The sequence below is a fragment of the Miniopterus natalensis genome, chromosome 18 (assembly GCF_054644295.1).
Source record: "Miniopterus natalensis isolate mMinNat1 chromosome 18, mMinNat1.hap1, whole genome shotgun sequence".
Classification (NCBI taxonomy): domain Eukaryota; kingdom Metazoa; phylum Chordata; class Mammalia; order Chiroptera; family Miniopteridae; genus Miniopterus; species Miniopterus natalensis.
Genome location: NC_142098.1, coordinates 9,975,703 through 9,998,167, shown reverse-complemented (window position 1 = coordinate 9,998,167; position 22,465 = coordinate 9,975,703). Strand labels below are relative to the sequence as shown.

At 41.6% G+C, this 22,465-nt stretch overlaps 2 protein-coding genes across 2 annotated transcripts in view; both read left to right on the top strand.

The window, feature by feature from the left end:
• Positions 1 to 75: 75 nt before the first annotated feature.
• On the top strand, positions 76 to 11,763 carry NUDT21 (nudix hydrolase 21). Its single transcript, XM_016221075.2, has 7 exons — positions 76 to 274; positions 3,800 to 4,000; positions 4,849 to 4,912; positions 5,976 to 6,065; positions 9,031 to 9,106; positions 9,704 to 9,818; positions 11,487 to 11,763. The coding sequence occupies exons 1-7, from the start codon at positions 159 to 161 to the stop codon at positions 11,506 to 11,508; spliced, it is 684 nt and encodes a 227-aa protein (XP_016076561.1). The 5' UTR covers positions 76 to 158; the 3' UTR covers positions 11,509 to 11,763.
• A 7,337-nt stretch (positions 11,764 to 19,100) lies between these two features.
• AMFR (autocrine motility factor receptor) overlaps positions 19,101 to 22,465 on the top strand; it is a 30,112-nt gene continuing 26,747 nt past the window's right edge. Inside the window, exon 1 of the mRNA XM_087827300.1 lies at positions 19,101 to 19,404. Coding sequence (XP_087683426.1) covers positions 19,138 to 19,404 — 267 coding nt within the window. The 5' untranslated portion in view covers positions 19,101 to 19,137. The remainder of the gene's footprint in view (positions 19,405 to 22,465) is intronic.

Below are 22,465 nucleotides of genomic sequence, written 5' to 3'. Positions count from 1 at the left end.
GAGGCTCTGGATGCACTTCCGGCGTGCGTAAGCCTCCCCTTGCGTTCTCACGTTAATGGCGGGCGGCGGCTGCTAAGTGGGACGCAGAGAACCGCTGCCCGCACGGGGAAAGTCTCCCTGTCTCTCCCTCTTTCCGCTCGCCGCCAGTACTCGCCAGTATGTCCGTGGTGCCGCCCAATCGCTCACAGACCGGCTGGCCCCGGGGGGTCAACCAGTTCGGCAACAAGTATATCCAGCAGACCAAGCCCCTCACCTTGGAGCGCACCATCAACCTGTAAGTGCGGCCTGGCCTGCCCGCGCTGCTTTCCCGGGTTTAGCGGTGTAGCGAACGCTGCTGGAGGCTCCGGTCTTCTCCTTCCTGCGCGCCCCCGGCCCTCGCAGGCTCTACACCGCCCCACCAGCCCCACTCCCGCTCGCGAGTGCGCCTTTCTACCTCCTGCAGCCCCCTTCCGTGTTCTCCAGTGCCAAGGTGTTAAGAGTCTTACCTGAGGGGGTTTTCCTTTCAAGCAAGGGGGCTTGTTCCCACGCCCCTTCATAGGAAGAACCCTAGTTCGCTTTGTACTCATTCTTTCCTCCACCTCCCCAGAGGCAACCGCAAAACGCGTTTATCTTTCTGACAGTAAGCTTTCGAGACCTGGCTACAACGCGTAGCCTTAGTGTCCCCCTAACTGCTGTATTGCATTTTAGCTCATGAACACACACTTGACTCGTGTGCTTAGGGCTACCTGGCCTGCCCTGTGCGTTCACATGTCTTCTCTGCCGCAGTGAGAGCATCCAGGCACCCAGTAGGCCCCCTCTTGGGAGGGTGGATGCTGTTACGGTTGTGCTCAGTCCTTGGAGGAGACTAGAACGAAACTCCAGGGAACGCATTGTGGTGCGTTTTGTTACCCACACCTTTCTGTTTAAGCACTTAAAGCCATTGCATTTCGAGGTCACTCTCACAAGTAATCTCTCTGCGGCTGGTAATTGACACTTGAGCTGTGTCTTGCTCAAGAAATGGTCCTGAGAGCTTGTGAGGCACTGTGATGCTGGCCCTAATGGAGGAAGGGGGCCGCTTAATTCTGGTCACTGTTTAAAAGATGCAAAGGTTTACTGATACTGGTGTTTTGGTAGGACACTTCAGGTGTTTTCTCTGTTTCATATTCAAATAAATGCATTTCCCCCCCTCAAAAGCGATTTGAGCCCTGGCCTAGTTGCTCAGTTGGTTGGAGGGTTGTTTAGATACACCAAGGTTGCCCGTTCAATCCCTGGTCAGGGCACACACAAGAATCAACCAATGAATGCATAAATAAGTGGGACAACGCTTATTTCACATTTTTTAAAAAGGGGAATATTTGCCTTTTGTTTTTTCTCTCTCCCTCTTTCTCACTCTCTCTAAAAATCAATAAATAAAAATTTTAAAAAGCGATTTGAAATAGAAAATATGGTTATTGTTTTATTTGGCAAAACAGATGGTGGCTTGGAAATTTAGATAAAAATGTTGGGTTTGTGAAATCTGGAATTAGTTGCGTATATACAAGTGAATAGCTATTACATTAACATAACATTTTAATTTTATATCACTTCTTTTAAAAATCCTCATAAGATTCCCATGAAGTGGAAAAGGCAAATGTTCCCCTTTAAAAAAAATGTGAAAGCACAGCTTCTGGATTACTTTTAGTGGTGATTAGAACTAGGACTCACAGTTTTCCCTTGATTTGCCTTGATTATTGGATCAGTTTTTACTAAGCCATTATGTAGAACTGTTGAAAATGTTTTAATCTTTGCTCCATTAAATATGGGTTGATGGGTTTACAGTACTTTTCCTCTTCTATATAAATCCAGTATTAGAAATAATCATGGTGTTGTAAACTCAATTCACATGTGTGAGTAATGATGTAAATTGAAAATAAGTCCTCCCCCCATATATTTTCTTCTGGAAATACTGCATAAGTGCCTACTTTGTACCAGGCATTGGGCACAATGTTAGGTATACAGTGGTGAGGAAGTAAGATGTAGTCTCTGCTTTATAAAGCTCACAGAGTGATAGAAATAATATGTATGTGTCTGGGCTGGCACTCATTTCATAGCTGAAAAGTATGTTTCCTCTTTATTGCATCTCCTTATTGATGTGAGAGCTGCTCTTGTAGAGATGTGTTATAGCTATCCTTAATTCTTTGTAACTTAGTTTGTGGGAACTAAATGTTTATATATGTAAAGCATGTTTAAAAATTGCCTAGCCCAGCCGGGTGTGGCTCTGCGGTTGAGCATCGACGTAGGATCCAGGTGATCTGGGTTCGATTCCCGGTCAGGGCACATGCCCGGGTTGTTGGCTCGATCAATGACTCTCTCATCATTGATGTTTCTATCTCTCTCCCTCTCTCTCCTTTCCTCTCTCTGAAATCAATAAAGATATATTTAAAAAAATAAAAATAAAAATTGCCTGGCACATAGCGCTGGGTGAGATTGCTGCTGCTAACAATGATGATCTTAGTTAGATTCAACATTGGGACTACTGGGAAATTACTTTCTAAAAATCTTTGAAGCACCTGGAAGTGGTATATTTTAGAGTTGCTTCATTTATGCTTAGTATTTGGCTTCTGGAATGAACCTTTTTTTAAAAAAAAATCTTCACCTGAGGAGTGAGGATTTTTTCCATTGATTTTAGGGAATGGAAGAGGAGGGGGGTGAGGGGGAGGAGAAAGAGAGAAACATTCATGTGAGAGAGACACATTGATTGGTTGCCTCCCACATATGCCCTGACCAGGGGCTGGGATGGGACCTGCAACCCACGCACTCGCCCTTGACCGGGAATCGAACCCGAGACCCTCCTTTGGGCAGGCTGGCACTCTAACCACTGAGCCACACCAATCAGGGCAGGAATGAACTTTAAGTTTTAGCACCTTGATTTGTTCCCTTTCAAGAATAGCTGAGTGGATTAGTTATGTAGTTACTGACTTAATGTCAAGGCATTTTTATAGAATAGACCGACATCTTGGGGCTAGGCAATGTGGTCAAAGCGTTCTTACTCAAAGGCTTATAATCAAAGGCTTCTTACTGTAAGTCTCATGATTGAGGGGTTACAAGGTGATATGAATGTAAATATGGTATTTTAAACTATTTTTAAGGAAAACATTGATCTTTACTAGGCAAGATGAAAAGTGTCTCAACAATATGAGCCATATTTTGAATTCTTGATGGAGGAGAGAATATTCAGATTAGGTTTGGTGGGCAGAAGATTTGAATGAGGAGAAGGGAAGAATAAGGATAATGAATGAAATAAATAAAGAAGGCTAAAAAGGTTTTAGAGGGGAAAGAAAAGTTCACCTGCAGAGGACAGGGTTGTGGTACCAAAAAAGTCTGAGGATAGTTGACTGGGAGAAATAGAAAAAACAGGAGAGGTGCCTCAACTTGTAGAAAAAGAGATTAGCCATTATTGCCTGTAATTAATAGAATTTCTGATTAGCAGCCAGAGGAGCCCAAAGGGACCTTAGCCAGCTTGGTAATGTTATACTAGCCATGATCTAAAACCAGAGGATTACCAGATATCCAGATAACTACTTTTCCAAGCATTTAAGGCCCTTAAGGATAGTGATTTATACACTTGATGTAATAGAAGCTCTAGTTTTAGGGTCCCAAGACCTGGATTCTAGTCTCTGTTGTCCCATTAACTAGTTGTGTAACTTTGGACAAATCTTACATCTCTGACTATACAGTATATACACTATCTGCTTTTTTAAATGTATATATGTGGTTGGTATCTATGATGATAAATTATGGTCTCTAGTTCTTATGTATAATGTCTGTCTTTGGATCACAGGTACCCTCTTACCAATTATACTTTTGGTACAAAAGAGCCCCTCTATGAAAAGGACAGCTCTGTTGCGGCCAGATTTCAACGCATGAGGGAGGAATTTGATAAAATTGGAATGAGGAGGACTGTAGAAGGGGTTCTGATTGTACATGAACACCGGCTACCCCATGTGCTACTTCTACAGCTGGGAACAACTTTCTTCAAACTGTAAGTGTCATCGGAAATTAACAGCAAGACAGCTTTTAATAGGATTTCTGTTTTATGTAGCTTTGGAATATAGTTTTAGCCCTTAGATATTTATCTCAACAAACACGGCTGTTCATGGATCTTTTGAAAGAGAAAATCACAAGTAATTTTTCTACAAGGCAGTGCTCATTTATTGCCTAACTAGAGATCTACCTGTTTCTGTATATTGTTGATGTTGATGACTGAGCTTGATAGAAGCCCTGTTAAACAAATTGGTCCAAGTTCAATGACTAGATTCACTGTAGCATTACTAAGAACAGTTGATACTATTTCTTAGGATGAATAGTATTTCCTATTCTTAAAATGGCTTAACATTTTTATAGGTACATTTTTAGTTTTACCATTTAAGCTCATAAATTTCTTGATATACATTTAGTTCACAACTATCTGACCAGATTGTACCAAAAGAGAGGTCTCAAATATTTAGGTTGGAGTTCTGGAAAAATGCCCCATTTTTCAGACTTAAAGAATGTTGTTCATTGCTCTCTGGATGTTTCTAGACTTCACTTGTTAGATAGCTTCCAGAGAAAAGAGATTAGGGTGGACTGGTGGTAAGCAATTATGTAATGTTTATATTATGGTTCATGTTTTGTTTGTTTAAAATTAGTGTTTGTGTACTGTTAGTCTAGTGACTTAACATGAATTCAGCTTTCTATTTCTAGCACATTCTTCCCCCTCCCTTTGATTGCCTCATCATGTGACACTAAAATATGTGTTATTCAGTTACTTGATAGAAATAACTATTGTCTTCTACCTGTTATCCCAAAATTGTATTGAGTTGAAAGCTGAAATTCTTAACCTTTATGCAGACCTGGTGGTGAACTTAACCCAGGAGAAGATGAAGTTGAAGGACTAAAACGCTTAATGACAGAGGTATTTTTCTATTTAACCACTTTGACAGTTTTATTTTGGCCCTTGTTAATACCATCCACTTACTGGATAATTAGGATTTTTATGTCTTGTGAAAAGGATAAGTATATTTTGACTATTTACTTTTCAATAAATAAAACTTAAGTCCCATAGTGTTAGTGTGTACAATATTTATTTTCTGCAAATGAACTCATACTTACTTTATCTTATTTTTTACTTGAAATGTTTGTGTAATGATAATAGTTGATAAAAGCCAACATTTATTGAGCATTTAGTGTGCCACGCACTAAGTGTTTTATATGCACTAACTCCTTTAGTTATCACAACTGCCCTAGGAAGTAGGTATTATTATTAATTCCATTTTACTGATAAGAAAACGGGGGCACAGAGAGTTCAAGTAACTTGCTTGATGTTATACAGTTAGTATGTCGTGAAGCTGGAGCTCTGAATGCAGGTAGTTTTGTTCCATAGTGGGCCTCTGTAGAATTTTGAATGCTTCTAAACATAGATTTTAAATATTGGGGTAAAAACAGCTAAGAGTTATAGCCAGTGGTAATGAGTGAAGTGGAATAGGGAACTGCTCTTTGTCATGAACCTCGTAGAAACATTTCTGACTAATTTTGACTAAAATGCAGAGTACAGCTTTGATTAAAACAATATAAGTTTAATGTTATACAGAATCATAAAAAGGAAAATTGTGATTTTTGCACACTTCTGTAACTTTATCAGGTAGGTGACTCACAGAATCTATAGTTGATTCTATAAAAACTATTGTATACCATTGGCTGATATAGGTAATCTTTGTTTTTTTTATATATAGTTAGGGTATAACAACATATTGGTCCTCTCTGATTATGTTGATGCTGGATTGCCAGTTTTGAACTAATAGTGTATGTCTTGGGCAGAGTAACACACATAATAATAAACAATAAGTTATAGAAAGGAATTCCATGTGGAAAGCATGTCTCTATTAGGAGTGCTGCCAAAAAAATTCTCTTCATTGAAGAAGGGTGTTATGGGTATGTATATTTTGTTGTTTACTGGCTATATAATTTCTTTTTGACAGATACTAGGTCGTCAAGATGGAGTCCTGCAAGACTGGGTCATTGATGACTGCATTGGTAACTGGTGGAGACCAAATTTTGAACCTCCTCAGGTCAGTGTTCAGTTATGTTTGCTGGGCATTTGGGGAAGTAGTAAACTGATTTAATTCCAGCCATTTAAAAAGATCATAATAGAATTTGACTTGAAATTTCCTTTTACCCTTCTTAATTTAGATGAAAAGTTTAAAATCCACCTTTTTTTTTTTTCTTTTAAAGGAAAATTTCAAATATATACAAAAGTAGAGAAAATATAGGAGTAAATATATTGTTACCTGTTATCCACCTTCAACAGTTAGCAACTCCTGGTCAAACTTCGTCAGCCCCCTGCCCCCGCTGCGCCATTCCCCCTACACTTGCCTGAGATTGTTTTGAAGCAAATCCTTGATATAATTTCAATAGTTAATATTCCAGTGTGCATCTCTAAAAGATAAGGATCTTTAAAAAAAAGCCACAGTACTACCATTATCATCATAATAATTTCATAATGTCATTAAACATATAGTCACTGTTCACATGTTCTTTATAGTTTTAAGTTTTATTGTTATTTTGTTTTTGTATTTTATGTGAATTAGGATAGTCTCTTAAGTCTTTTTTACATCTATAGGTTGGTTCCCCATCTTTCCTTTTTTTAATTGATTTTTTTTTTTAGAGAGAGAGGAAGGGGGAGAGAGAGAGACAGTGATTTGTTGTTGCACTCATTTATGCATTTGTTGGTTAATTTTTATATGTGCCCTGACTGGAATTGAACCCGCAACCTTGGCAAATCAGGACAACACACTAACCAACTGAACTACACAACCAGGACCCCTGTCTTTCTTTTATTTTTCCTTGTAATTTATTTGTTAATGAAAACAGGCTATTTAGCCCGGCTGGACGTGGCTCAGTGGTTGAGCACCAACCTAGGATCCAGGTGATTGGGGTTTGATTCCCGGTCAGGGCACATGCCCGGGTTGTGGGCTCCATCCCCTGTCTGGGGTGTGCAGGAGGCAGCTGATCAATGACTCTCATCATTGATGTTTCTATCTCTCTCTCTCCCTCTCCTTTCCACTCTCTGAAGTCAATAAAGATATATTAAAAAATAAAATAAAATCAATAAAAACATATTTATATATTTAAAAAAAAGAAAGAAAACAGGCTATTTAAAGTCCTTTGTTTTTCCATTGCTGATTGCATTCCCTGTTGTCTTTGAACGTGTAGTTCTTTACCTTCTCCTGAACATTGATAGTTAGATTAATGGATTAAATTTAGGCTCAAATTTTTGGGAGGGGAGTATAAGCCTTGTCAGAAGTGGTATATTGTTTTTTATTGTTGCCTAACATATTACCCCAAAACTTAGCAGCCTAAAACAGCAAACATTTATTATCTTAGTTTTTCAGGGTCAGGGATCTGGGAGTTGCTTAGCTTGGTGTTTCTGGCTCATGGTCTCTTGTGAAGTTTTAGTCAAGGTGTCAGCTGGGATTGCATCATCTCAAGGCTGGACTGAGGCTTAAAGATCTGATCCCAAGCTCACATGTGTATTTCTTAGCAGATCTCTCAGTTCCTTATGGTCTCTTGTACTGAAGGCCTCAGCTCCTTTTTGGCTGTTGACTTAAGGCCTTCCTCAGTTGCCATGAGAGCATCTCCATAGGGCAACTCCCATTAAGACATCTGGCTTCCCCCATAGTGTGTGATCTAAGAGATAGAGACATTGTCAGAAAGAGTGCCCAAGTAGGAAGCTACATCTGTCATAACCTAATATTGGTGGCAACGTACTATCAGTTTTACTGTATGCTGTCAGTCACAGAAACCCACAAAGTACATTGTGGGAGGCAACTACACAGAGGTGTGAATACCAGCAGAGAGGGACCATTGGGGGTCATTTTGGAGACTGCCTACCATGGGTGGTATTGTGTGCTTTCGTCAGGAATTTTATAATGTCTGATTGTCCCCTTTGTGATTTAGTAGTTCATTGATGATAATTTCCTGGATCTTTTAATTCATTAGGATTGTGATCCTTAAATAAAGAGAAACTTCTCTCAACTACTTGGCTACCCACACCTAAAGTATAGTTTGTGTAGTAAGGAATAGTTACTCAAAGTTGGATCCTGAATTCTTTTGACAAGGCTCTATGACTTGGATAGCTTCTTTGCATGACAAGACGTCCCAGGTCAAGAATTGCGTAAAATGTTGGCCAATTCTAAAGATTCTTCTGTCTGTCCTTCTGACTGCCCAGTAGAGCTGAGGGATAGGAAGATAAAGTGTGATGGAAGCTGATGCTAGTGCTCACTACCTGAGAACTGAAGTTCTCCAGGCTGCTTTCTGAATACTCTCATTCATGTCCCCCTACCAAGGTTCTAGGACAATTCCCTTAATTCACTAAACCCTAGTGTTGGCTCTGCTAATGTAAAATGTAACGTATGTGTTGTGTACTTGTAAATTTGGGATATTGGCTAGGAGTCAGTGGGAAAAGAGCACACACCATCTTTGTATCTGTCTTTTTGATAAAGCACAATTGACTTAAAATAAATGCCAAGATGAGGACTGGAGAAAAAGGCTTAAAAGAAAAGGATTAGAGCACATCAAGATTCTAGAAAATTTAACTTAGTAACGATATTTTTAGGAAAAACAAACAATTTTTTGAAAGAGAATTATCAGACTTCATTCTGTTGTAAATTTCTTAAGCTGTAAATCTTGTGTCTACCTATTTGTCTTGAGCGATTGAATAGTTAATTATTTGTTGTTTTATACTTATTAAAGCATTTCTTTATTAGCACATGTTAGGTACTAGATCCTGGTAAAGAGCAGACTAGAAGGATTCTACTTCTCTCAGCAGTTTGCACAGTATTGGGAAATAAACATGTAAAGAAATAAATGAAGCCACAGGATATATGTTAAAATAATGTTGGGGTTATGAGGAATTTGATCTCAGAGGGTTGATATTTGGGCTTAATGTCTGAAATGGGAGAAGCTGATAAATAGAGGCATGGAGGTATAAGGGATGTCTTGGCAACAGCAAAGTATTCTCTTTTGTTATTTTAGTATCCATATATTCCTGCACATATTACAAAACCCAAGGAACATAAGAAGTTGTTTTTAGTTCAGCTTCAAGAGAAAGGTAAGTTACTTTGTTTTTGAGTTCAGCCATCTGAAATTTTTTGTAGATTACTTCTGTTTTCAAGAATACTTCTGTTTGCATTTTCTTCAAGTTCATTGAGTTTTTGGTTTACTATAAAATTAAAAACATAGCGTGTTTATACAGAATTACCTAGTTTTTCTCATAGATGTGCCAGTCATATACTGTTGGAGGGGAAGTGAGTTTAACTAGAGCCTGAAGTACCAGATGAAATTTTTTTTTAAAAATAGCATATCTTTAGGCTTGTTGTTCATTTTAACAAGTAATTATCCTGTTTCTTAGAATACTCTTAAAGTAGAACCCAAAATAAATTACAAATTTTTTCTCCTCTTCCTCCCAGGGCCAGAACTTATATAAGGTGCTCTTGGTTGTTAATAGCATGAATCTCTTTAGGGAGTCAGTTTCATAGCTCTCACTATGAACTTTGCTTAAAAGACAGAACCAAAATGTATTAATGAGAATTATCTTTTTCCACAAACGTTTCTCAAATATAAAATTGGTGATTCCTTTGCAAATGAAGTAGAAGCTGTGATTATATAAGTAATTAGAGACAATGAGTACTGCTTTGTTTTATTTTAGCCTTGTTTGCAGTCCCTAAAAATTACAAGCTGGTAGCCGCACCACTGTTTGAGTTGTATGACAATGCACCAGGATACGGACCCATCATTTCTAGCCTCCCTCAACTTTTGAGCAGGTATGGAATGTTGAACGTTTGTGGTTGATTCGTCTAAGCTGCCAGATTTAAAATACTCTGAGCCACTTGAGAAGGGATAATTCATGAATTTTGGTCTCTAAGGAAGTTAAGACAGTAGATGGACCCTTACATCCTGTGCAAGGCATAGATTAAACATCACTGACTAAAAGTGGCCGTAATTTCCAGCATGACATTGTGGTATTTGGGTAACTGCTCTTCCCCAAATTTGATACTCTTTACAATTAAGTTTGAAGTCTTCGTTCAAAGAAGAGATGGAAAAATAGTAGTCAAAAATGTATAACAAATATGAAGGGAGTTACCTACATGGAAATGTGGAGATTGAATCTCCTGGTGTAATCTTTCTCCTTTCTGGAACCTACTGTATTCAGGCCCATATTGGAACATACGGGATTATGTCCTAAAAGTCTACATGGAGTTTGATATATGAGGTGTCCCCCAAAAAATGTAAACACATTTTAACAACTGATAGCTCAATTGATATTTCTTCCTTTCAGATTTAACCCACTGGAATTAGTAATTATTCAAAGTGTGTATACATTTTTGGGGGACATTGTATTTTTTTAAGGCAGAGTGATGAGAAATGCTTTTTTTTAAAGTTGACTCATACTGGCTGAGCTCCTTAGAGCCAGCCATAGCTAGGAATCACAGAATAGCGTGGTGGTTAAGAATACAGATTCTGTGGTCAGTGTTTGGATTTGATTTCCACCTTCAATACCCCTGACGGTGTGACCATAGACAAATGGTTATACATATGTATTTGCCTTTTTCTTCATCTGTAAATGGGAATGGTAGTCCCCACTTCATAGAATCGTGAGAAACAAGTGAAATAACACACATAGAGTGCTTATAATAGTGCCAGGCACCTGGTAAGTGCATAACAAAGGTTAGTTTAAAAACAATTCCAGTAGTCATTTTGCCTTCTATGAAAGCTTGTTGAGTAAAATTGGCCTGTTTTGTTACACTAATTAAACTTCATTTTTTACTCTGCTTTGGTCTGCTGCTGGGTTACAAGTTAAAGAATGGGATATGAAAAAAGTCATATTATTTATTTAAACACCGCCTATCAGGTTGGGAACTGTGCTGAGTGGTCAGAATACAATGAAGTTTAAAACCTTTTTCTTCCCTCCAGGAACTTATTAGTTGATAATTAATCAAATTTATACTCTTTTAAAAAATTATTATTGTAAGTGTTTGACAGCGTTGTTTTTTAATGTGTAAGATGTGACAGGTAAGAGAGAAGTGTGTCTTGGTGTAGAAAATGCCAAAAATGTCAAGAGAGGGTAGAAATGTCCAAATAAATTTCTTTATTACCTAAGGCAGCGATTGTCAATTGGTGTGCCACAAGAATTTTAAAAACATGCAATATCTGACCATTTAGTCAGGGGCACTGACCTCTTTTTCCATACATTGTCAAATAAAAAAATGACAGCAGCGAACACAACATTAGCCATCTGGTGAATGAATCAAAATTGTACCTGTGGTGTTTTTTTTGGTCAAATTGGCAAAAAATATTTTTTTTTTGGTCTGCTGCAGAATTTTAGTTTATGTGTGCCATGAGATTAAAAAGGTTGAAAATCTCTAATCTAAGGTAGAAACTGTGTAAATAATACTGTTTTTAATAAAGCTGTTGTTCTTTTTAAAATTCAGGTTCAATTTTATATACAACTGAATTCCTGCACAGTGGAGAAGTAAAAGAAGCCGTCTCTGTGAGCACAGCTCTACACAGTGTAGAATAAACGTGGTAGAAAAGTTTTTTTGTTTTATCTCTTTCCCTGCCCCTAAATTGTCACCTGCTTTCTATTGTTTGAATAGTAAAGTTGATATGAAGAGCTAGATAGTGATGTAAACATATGTGATAATGTTTAATTTGCTTTTGTTTCTACTCATACGTTTTTGTACATTAAAGAAAGTGGACTTCTTTCTATTTGTATTTTTTTTTAATTTCACATTAAACTTGTAAAATTCTTACAGGTGAGGATCATTTTTTCCCCCCTCTAGGCTGGTGAATGTTTAGAGATGATGGCAGATTTAGGTCAGTCAAGTTTATGGGACCCTTGCTTGGGTACCATTCTTGGGGGTACACTCCAAGACCATGTTAGAGATCTTTGTGATGAGGATCTTGTTACTTTTGGGAACTAGATTGGCTTGAATGAGTCCAAGGTGCAACTCCTGTACTAAATTTTACCCTCTGATGAGTTGTATTACAGCAGAATTCCCAGTATGTTACTGGCTGGCACAGTCTATATTGGTTTAGCCAGACCTTAGTTTATCAGCAGTGTACCTTAAACATGGGAAACCAGTAAAATGGGCTGAGGCTGGGAAAGTCCAAAGGAATGGTATAAAGAGAGATGGATCTAGATCGATTTTTCCTTCACATAATCTGGGGGTTAATTATTTGCGCTGCTCTGAATATTGTGTCTTGGTTATTAGGGCCGTAGTAAAATGGAGATCCGTGAAGGGTTTTCTAAAAGTGGGCAAGTTAGGTTTCAACACTTGGATTGCAAAGTTAATTATTCCCATTAACATGAAGTTGTATCCATAAAGGTGAAAATTTGATGTTAGCAAGTGACACAAAACCTTTGCAAAAATATGTTGGAATAACCTGAAATCTAAGGACAGGAGAGGGGATAGATTTTTGTCAGCCTAAGAGAAAAACAACAAATTTAAAAACTTAAAAAAATACTGCTAAAATAGAGTCAAATTTAAAGGAATAAAAAACGAATCTTGGGGCAGAGGAGTTTGCTGGCTGTGCCAGTGTTTAATGGTCAAAATATATTGTGTATGCTTTATTACAAACTTGTTGACAGTAGGCTCAAGGTAAAGGAAACTTTGTAAGGTACAGCTACTTGAAGAAAAGAGATTGGCATAGTTAAGTTTTTAATAGAAATGAACTTTTGATTAGTTCATACAACTTGATGGTACTGACCATAGGGCTATTCTGAGTATGGGGTGATACAAAAGGTGTATTATGTTTTTCCCTATTTAGACTTGAGAAAGTCAGACCAGGAGTGCCTGAGCAATTTTATTTATAAACTTTCAAATTTATGCAGTTGAGGTCCTGTCAAACCTTCATGTGGCTGCATATCAAGCAGTGACTGTAACTGTGCCTGTGCTCAAGTAGTAGGTGAGCACCACACTCCAGGACCAAAAATGACCAGTTTCCTTTGAAAAAGTCACTAGTTCTGAGGATAGACTTCTTCCCTGAAGGGCTTCCCTGGTATACATTAGCATATTTCTAATTTATTATGATTTTATTGGTGAGCTCACTGATTAGCTGAGTCCTAAAACACTGGGGAAGGCAGAGATGGAGACAGCTTGATCCTGCCCACCTTCCATGATTGCTCCTGGAATCCACATGAAAAGCTACAGTGACCACATTCCAGACAGATCACATTAGCTCTTGCCATTTGGGGTGGGTGGAAAGAGGCAGACTTTTTTTTTCGTGTGATTTATAAAGTGCTGTCAGTAAAGGAGTGAGTTGAAGAGTCATCTGGATTGAGGCCACTCACGTCCTTTGTAACTTAAGCTTTGACCTAGAAATTCTTTTTTGATCACTGCTTTCCAGATAAGTGCTTGAGTCAGTTACTATCCATATGCTAGAACCTAAGTGAGAAAAACCTTTGATTTAAGCTGGCTGGGTTATTAACCTTAGAGTTAAGATATCTGGTTTTGAATGTAAAATTCATAACACACAAATTTTGAAAACTGCCTTTGAACTCGTCAGTTGTAGTTGTACCCCAACATTATTATTCTGGTTTCTGGAATGAAATAGGGAGGTTTAAATCTGATGTGTTCCTACACATTCGAAGAGGGTTCAAGGGCACAGTTTAACGCTAAGTAATCTCTTAATCACACTTCTTCAAGAACAGTGTTAAACTGTGCATTCCAATTCTCTACATGCTAAATACTGAAGAGGGTTTTGTTTTTTTTTAATATGTCTATTGATTTCAGAGAGAGGAAAGGAGAGGGGGAGAGAGAAACATCAGTGATGAGAGAGTCATTGATCGGCTGCCTCCTGCATGTCCCCTGCTGGGGATTGAGCCCGCAACCCAGGCATGTGCCCTGACTGGGAATCAAACCTCGATCTCCTGGATCATAGTTAGATGCTCAACCTCTGAGCCACGCTGGCCGGGCAATACTGAATAGTTTTTCATTTAAATGAACTCTTGACTGACATATTTTTGACATATTTTGTTCTAGGTTTGTTTATAAATAAGAGTGCTCTTTTGTATTGTATAACTACAGTATTTGCCATGTTATTTTCACTGAGTAATCCAAGTAGTGTATATTTTATATAAAACTACTAAAGTACTGGGAAATATTCAGTAGGTTGAGGAAAAAAAAACAAAAAATTTTACTCAAATGTTTTAAATCATATTTAGTTAGCTTTGACATCCCTTTGAAGAAAAATGAAATTTGTGTGTTTTTTCCTAAGTGATGAAGACTTGTGAATTTTTTTAAAAAAATACTTAAAATGGCATATGATAATTCTATGAATTTGTACTTTTAACAGCAGGTCTGAGTTTTTATCATTGTCTTATCTTGTAACTTGTATTGTGTGGTTCAGTTATTACTTAGGATATTTAACAGTTCCATTAAGGGAGCATTTTGTTTAGATAAAATAAACAAGTTAGTCTATTTTTTTCCTACCATGATTAGTTAGAAGTGAGAGGTAGAGGCCCTCTAGATTCAGCAGGCCCCCAAGCAGTTTAAAATTCCCTTAAATGATGTGACTCATGCTCTCAGATTTTTAATGACTTTTTAAAAAACATATATCTTTATTGATTTCATAGAGAGGAAAAGAGAGGGATAGAGAGATAGAAAAATCAATGATGAGAGAGTTATTGATCGGCTGCCTCCTGCACACCCCCAACTGGGGATCCAGCCCGCAACCCGGGCATGTGCCCTGACTGGGAATTGAACCCCAATCGCCTGGATCCTGGGTCAACGCTCAACAGCTGAGCCATGCCTTTTTTTAAGTACCTGCTCAGTCACTTGAGATGATGATAGAGTAGGTTTTCCACATTAGAGTTCCTCAAATTTAACATTTTTACTGGATTATAGTGTTGGGGACAGTATGTGCCCATCAGTAAGACTGTTTCAGAGAGTGTGCAATTTTGTACCTCTCATGGCCAGAGAAGGCTTAGTGGTTTTTGACTGTAATGCAAGTCAGCTTCTGCAGCATAAGGTTTCATTTCCCATAATGATTCTATTTGTTTTCTATCACTTATTTGGGTTAAACTGGACTCACTTCAGTTTCCTTTTGTTGTTCAAATACATGATGAGAAACATAATACTGTAATTTTCACTTGAGCCATAAAAGACATTTTAGTATTAGCTTATATTTATTAGTCTTGTTTTGGTGAAAAAACAGACTAAAGCCTAAGTAAGTCTAGATTAAGCCAGTTTAGGTGTAGTTTGTATTTTAGTAATGGCTTGTATTGTGAGACTAGAGATAAATGGGGAAATGTTGAGGGAAAGATCACTACATTTATAAACTTTTGGTTACTGTGTTCACATCCTAGAGTACAAGCATCATTTATAGTTGGACTCAATTTTTCTCATATTAACTTTTCACATATAAGTTTATAGAAAATGTATAAAAAGAAACTGAAGTTTTGGTTACATTTTTATATTTGTAAAGTAAAAGTTTGATTGAAATGGTCACTGTTTAAGTTTTATTGTCATTTCAATTAAAACAACTTAAAACAATGACTCTGTGATTACTCGTGTGGCTACGGTTAGTATGACATTATAAATCCTGCAGGCTTCTTTTTCAGTGTCAATTGCCAGGGGCCATTTGGAAGAGGCAGCTCCGCCTAACAGCAGGGGCCTGAAGACCTGGCACACCAATGTTGCGCTCCCCTCAGTCCTCCATTGTGTGTGTTAGAAGTGCTCTTAGGCAGGCAGACTCAGTATCCTGCAGTGTGAAGGGGTCACACTGCATATGGAACCTGAAGAGGCATTTAGAAGTTGTCACACAATAGTGTTAACTGTCATACCACTGGTGACTCAGTTTCTTCATCCATAAAGAGAGTGTGGACTCATAGTTTTTCCCCCCCGCAAACTTGCCTGGAAGTCATGATGTTCTATGACACCATGCTTGCTGCCTATGTTATCCTGTGTACATTAATTTCAGCATCTTAAATAGAAACAATTCTCAAAATATGAGAATATATTTGTGATAAAACCATAGTCTTGAGGCTTTCTATCTGAACAAAAGTTGAACAAAACCCGATAAAATTACTACAAAGTTCTGAAAATTATACTACCTATGTATTTTATAGCAGACACCAAAGAGCTATGAAAAATTATGAAAGAAAAGCTAAAAACTGAAAGGTACCCATTAACTTGGTTTTTTCCATTCAAACGTGAGAAGTTGGTTATTTTCCCTCATCTGCTGGATATTGTAGTGGAACACATTGATCCCACTAGGGAAACACCAGAATTCCATGGGAGTACACTTACAGCTACTGGATTGGACAACTAAATTCACCTCATAGGATGCTGAGAATCAACAAAACTACTCAGCCTTTCTCACAGGATGGTGAAAATCAAATGAGATCATGAATATGAAAGGTTTCAAGTATTTTAAAACATGAAAATAGCAATAATGTATCTAGTTGTGAATCTTACTCCACATAAACTCTGGTTTGTTTGAAATGACACATTTTTTTTAAGTTGAATTGGGATGACTGATGAACAAAACTATATAGGTTTCAGGTATACAATTCTGAAATACATCATCTGTGTATAGTATGCTCACCACCCCAAGCCAAGTCTCCTTCCGTCACCATTTATCCCCACTCAACCCTCTTCTACCTGCCCCACCCCCCTTTCCCTCTGGTAGTCACCATACTGTTGTCTATATGACACATTTCTTTTAAATCAAACCAAAGCAGCCACCATCTCACAAATGTGGCAGGAAATTCAGTCTCTCAGTCATTGGGAGTGGGGGACCTACCCAAGTTTCATAAGAACCGATCCAGAAGGCATAAATGGTACTCTGAAATGAAGGTGGAGGTGGGGAGAGCTCTAGCTGTGGTGGACTCCACAGGTACTCCTTGTCCAAGCTCACCAGCCCTTTAAAGTCTGGCACCTTGCCTTCCTGCCACACTTGGGCCTTGGGACTCAATTGACAGGTAGTCCCAAGCCTATGGTCCAGCCTTCCTGGGCACACTGTTCATCCCTTCTGTGTCTTGCCCCCGCCCCCCCCCCCCCCCCCCATGGAGTAGGACCCAGTACAGAGAAGCAGAAGTATTGAAGTATTAGTTGACTTTAGAAGGGCAGGTCTAGTAACAGCAGTTCCTCATTGACAGGACAAGTTTGGTGTATTTTTGTAACTACTGTGACTTGGGTTGAATATAGATCATCTCAAAGTATGGTTTAGAAGTTATGGGGACTCAGAGAATGTAGAACACGTACTTCCCTGGACAGTTACCATCATTTTTTCAAAATAAAGCCTTATTTTACCAATAAAGTTAAGAGTTTAGCATTATAATCAAATGGCTGTGGGGAGAGGACCAAAGAGAATTGGAGTCTAATATTCATATAGGCCTCATATAAAAAATGTGTGTGTGTGTGTGTGTGTGTGTGTGTGTGTGTGTGGTAACCACTCTCCCCCCTTCCAGCCAAGAGCTGAATTGTGTTCCATCAAAGGCCCTTTAACAGGATGTTTCTAAAAATTCTAAAGTGGACGGCAACAACCTTGAGAGAGTTTTTTTGTTTTTGTTTTCTAATTAATAGATTTTTAGGATTAGAATATGAGGCATAAAAGACCTTGAAGATAATGTAGTCCTTTCGAAAGTTTGTAAGATTCAATAAATCTTTACTGAGCACCCACTCTGGGCGAGGTGCTGTTCCAGGCCTTAGGGACAGTGAGGAATAAAACCCCCAAGTGACACTTTTGCTTGGTAGCCCTTTTGTGTGTGTGTAGTGGCCTTACTGAGCTGTAACTCATACCTTGAGATATACCTCACCGTTTAAACTGTGCAATTACATGATTTAGGGTATATTCAGAGTTGTGTAACCATCGCCACAATCTTAGAACATTTTCATTACTTCATAAAGAAATCTTAGCTTCCCCCATCCCCCCAGTTCCATGGAGCCCCATCCCTAACCATTCAATGTACTTTCTGCATCTGTAAACGTATTTGCCTATTCTGGAAATTTCACATAACGGACTCACAACTTGTGGCCTTTCGGTCTGGGCTGCTTTCACTTAACGTATTTTCACGGTTTCCCGGGGTGTGGCACGTGTCAGTACTTCACTGGTTTTTACGGCGAGTGAAATGCCACTGGATCCCTTAGTTGTGGACTCATCCCTTGATGGACACGGGGGTCGTTTCCGCCCTTTGGCTGTTACAATAATGCTGCCGTCAACACCTGTGTCCAAGTTTCACGCGGAGGTGGTTTCCTTTCTTCGGGTGGAGCCCCAGCCGTGGAATTGCTATGGTGCGATGGCCACTCTCACGTTGAACTTCAGGAGCTGAGACTGTTTCCCGAAGTAGCTGATCCATTTTACATTCCTACCTGGTGAATGAGGGGAAACATTTTTATTTCCTGCTAAATCATGTTCGTTTCAGGCTCTGCTCGAGGCTACTAGTAAACAGAAACTTGACAATCTTTTATTGGTGACAGATTTGACTCGATAATAGCCTTTGTTTCGGGGTCAGGTCTCTACTATTCTCTGTTATTTCCCCCTCTTTGGGCCACCGGGGAAGCTGCTGGGCCCCCAGGGGCTCAGGGTCACCTGCTTGGGGGGGGGGGGGGTTGTTAAAGGAACTGAAGCGGCCGCACGCCTGGGGGCCCAGGTCCCCGCGTCACCCGCGGAGGGGCCACGCGGCCTGGGCTCGACCCCCGTCAGCGCCGTCGGGGCTGAGTGACGCGCGACGGCTCGGCCCCGGGCGGGTGTCCGTTGGGTCGGCGGCCCGGCGGAGCCGGCGGTCGGCGGAGGATAATGCTGGGCGCTGGGACCCAGGGCCTGCGGCCGCGGCCCTACCCGGCCAGGCGGCGCCGCGACCGCTGGGGGCGGGGGACCGAGGCCGCGCCCCCGCGCCCGTCCCGCCCGCACCCTGCTGGAGGCGGCGACCCGCTCCGAGCCCGCCGAGGCTCTTCCGCGCCGGCAGGGGCAGCAGCGGGAGCGGCGCGAGCGGCCAGGAGCGGCCCGGCCCGGCCCGGCGCGGCGGCGGCAGCGGCAGTAGCGACGCCAGAGCCCGTGGGCGCCGTTCGCGAGGCCGCCGCGGGGGCCCGGCCGCAGCGCGGGGAGGCCTGGGGGCTGGAGGCCGCCTCGCCCGCCATGCCGCTGCTCTTCCTGGAGCGCTTCCCCTGGCCCAGCCTCCGCACCTACACGGGCCTCAGCGGCCTGGCTCTGCTCGGCACCATCTTCAGCGCCTACCGCGCCCTCAGCCAGCCCGAGGCCGAGGCCGGGCGCGCGCCGGGCGAGCCGGAGCCCATAACGGCCCCGGTGCAGCCGGACGCGGCCGCGGTCGCCGCGCCGAGCGCCGGGGGGCCCGGGGTCCGCGACGTGGCCCAGTACCTGCTCTCGGACAGCCTGTTCGTGTGGGTGAGCGAGGCTGCCCGGGCCGCGGCGGGGCGGGCGGGGGGCGGGGGCCGCCATGTCACCCATTATCCGTGGGGGGCGTGGCTGGGGCGAGGGTCCCCTCCCCCCGACCCCGCAGTGCGGCGGGGGGGGGCGCGTCCGGGAGCGCGCAGCTGGGGGAGCGGGTGAGGTGTTGGGGTGGCGGGCGGGCGGGTAGGGAGGAGATCGGGGAGGTCTTGAGGAGATTGGGGGGTCGTGAGGAGGGGAGGGCCGGAGGAAGGGGTCGGGGCGCGGGGGACGCGCGGGGACCCGGGGACGCGCGCCGTTGGGGGAGTTAGGCGGGTGGTGTGGGGGATTAATGGTGGGGGTGTCTGAGGCACCTCGCCGGAGGAAACCGGAAGGCCCCAAAGAGCAGGGGACCCCACCGAGGAGTGGGCTCGGCCGTCAGGTGCAGGCTCTTTGATTAAACCGCGGGGGCCTAATGAAAGTCGGGGGGCTTCTCTGAGTCGTCAGCCCGGGACTGCGACCAGCGGGGCTCAGCGAAGCGGAGAGGGCCAGGCCGGGTTCGGGTGTGGGGTGGGGAGAACCGGGGACATTAGGGTGTGCTTGGACATTGCTGTTCGGAGAGAGGCCGTCTCCCACAAGTTTTGGGTGGTGTTTGTCTTTTGCCACTTAGTCTTTGATTGCCCTCTTTGGGTCAAACAAACCTACACACCGTGCTTCCTTTCCTGTTGCTCTTACGTGATGGTTCACGACGGTTTCCTTTGATGTCTGAAGACAACAAAACATTGCGAGTCATTTCAGCTCAGGATTTCTCCTGTTAGCGATGCGCTTTCCAGCAGGTTTCCAGTGCGTCTGCCGGTGCACGATACGCACCACGTACGAGGCATAATAAATGCTGGTTTCGCTTATTAAAACACAGAACATCATTTCAGCCTGGACAGATCAACAGTTACTCTGGCTAAAACCGCCTTGGCCTTGAATGCCTCTTATATAAATCCCACAGTGGTCAGAAAACTTGCTCCAGGATTTAAGCCTATGCCACTTGGGTTTACTGTGGCGTCTTGGGTCTTGCCTCGGTTTGCAAGCTCCCATTTGGGGTTGAGAGTAGGCTGTAAATGGCTGAGATTAATATTCCAAGTATATAGATGATAGGCAACTCATTTGTTATAATTAATCCCGCTGTGCTTCATCAGGAAGCAGTGGGATTTGTGAACCCTGTGGGCTGTGGATTAAGTCTTCTGGTCCTTCTGAGATTAGCAGAAGGTAGTGGGGGGTGAAGTTCCCTTCTTCCACTTCTGTGTTAAGCTGCAGGGTACTGTACCAAATCAAGAAAGAACTCCATCCACTTCTCTTAATTTCAGATCTGTTTTTGCATTTGAGTTAGCAGGTAAACAATTTGAAGTGATGTGAAGGGTGCTTTTGCCAAATGTTCAGATTATAGTTTTTGAGATATTTTTTAAGTATAGGTTATAGATAAGCCTTTGAGAAGGAACCACTACGGTATTTATATAACTATGAGTAATGTTTAATGATTTTTTTCTCCTAGCAGGGTTTTTGTTGTTGTTAACAAAACCCATGTTCAAATTTCAAGGATAGCACAACTTTTCATAAAACAAAGCCTGTTGATTTTTTTCTGTGAAGATTATTAATTTTAAGAAAAGTTTTTTTCCCTTCCTAGCATTTTCAGTAGCAGTCATGCAAGTTTATCATTTCTTCCTATCTGTTTATACACTTTTCCTTTCTCAATTGATCTTACTGTTTTTCTTCCACCGTTTCTCTGTGGTTTTCATACTTTCATCTTGGCCTGCCCTGGTTTCTCAGACCCTCCATGTGTGCACTGTAAATTTTCCTTGTCGCCCATTACATAGTTTTTGCTTTCATAGCTGAGTAGGAGTCACAATCTCAAAGACCTCCTCAGTGGAGGGACAGACAGCATTATTGGGTAAATAGACAGTGGGGCCTTTGTGAAATGGATCCTTTTTGTGCCCTGCCCAAAGACATTCAGATTCCATTTTTAAAAACCAAGCAAGACAAAGCAAAAACTGATCTTTCTGCCAGTTTGCAAATCCTGCTAGCTATTGTTTGGCAATTGGAATCTCTAATACGTACCTTTGTAGAGCACAATGTAGATTCATATAGGTCTAATGGCATCTCAGGAGGTTTTTGATTAATAAACTCAATTTAAACCTTTCAAAGGTACTATTTGGGGCACTCTGGAGGGCACAGCTGTGAACATTTCCCCCCTATTCTCAAAAGCAACCCATATACAGATAAGGCAGAATTTGATAAGAGATAATAGACATATAAAGAAAATATGGTAGAGTTTGGAGGAAAGAGAAACTGGTGCCTAGGAAAGAAGGATGCCTGGAAGGTGGTACTTGAACCCCGCATTGGAAGATGGGTGGGATCTCAGCAGGCAGCATAGGGCATTCCAGGTAGAGAAAAGAGCCTCAGAGTGGCGTATGAACAGTGTATATATAGACAGGTCCATAACTGGACTGTTAAATTAAATCTCTGGTGGCTCCTCTGATTTCAGAGTGAGCTTGGTCGGGAAGGTGAAGGAGAGACTCAGGAGGTGGGAAAAGCGACCCTGCTGTGAGAGAAAGGGAGAGGCAGCAACCCCTCTGAAGGTATATTTCTCAAAGTGTGGGCCTCTGGCAGCTTGGCTCGTTTTCACCTGGGGTATCCCCTGGGGTACTTGTAAAATGTAGTTTCTCAGACTCTACCTGGGGATCAATTCGAGGGAGAGGGCTGGAGCTTCGGAACCTTCTTTTGATTAAGTCCAAAGCCATTTTAGGCGCATAAGGGGAGACTGATGAGGGAGAGGGTGGGGCGCGGGCTCATGTCATTATGTAAACCTAGCCTGCTGCACTAAGGGGTGTGGACATTATTTTGTGGGTCATAGGTTTCAGTGGAGGGGGGGGCTGTCATGAGGAGGTGATTTTCTCGGGGTTGTCTGAGGCAGCAATTGGGGAAGACGGATTTATGTTGAATGGGAAGAGGTCAGGAGACGTAGTGACCTAAGACCTCCTCCCTCCGAGGAAGTCACTCCAGGTGGCCCTCTGGCATGGACATTGAGAAT

Excerpts from the sequence above, each read along its gene's own strand:
- NUDT21 (XM_016221075.2), top strand. The coding sequence starts at position 159 with ATGTCCGTGGTGCCGCCCAATCGCTCACAGACCGGCTGGCCCCGGGGG. Across the intron at positions 4,913-5,975 it reads TAAAACGCTTAATGACAGAG|ATACTAGGTCGTCAAGATGG; the intron begins GTATTTTTCTAT and ends TCTTTTTGACAG. Across the intron at positions 6,066-9,030 it reads CAAATTTTGAACCTCCTCAG|TATCCATATATTCCTGCACA; the intron begins GTCAGTGTTCAG and ends TTGTTATTTTAG.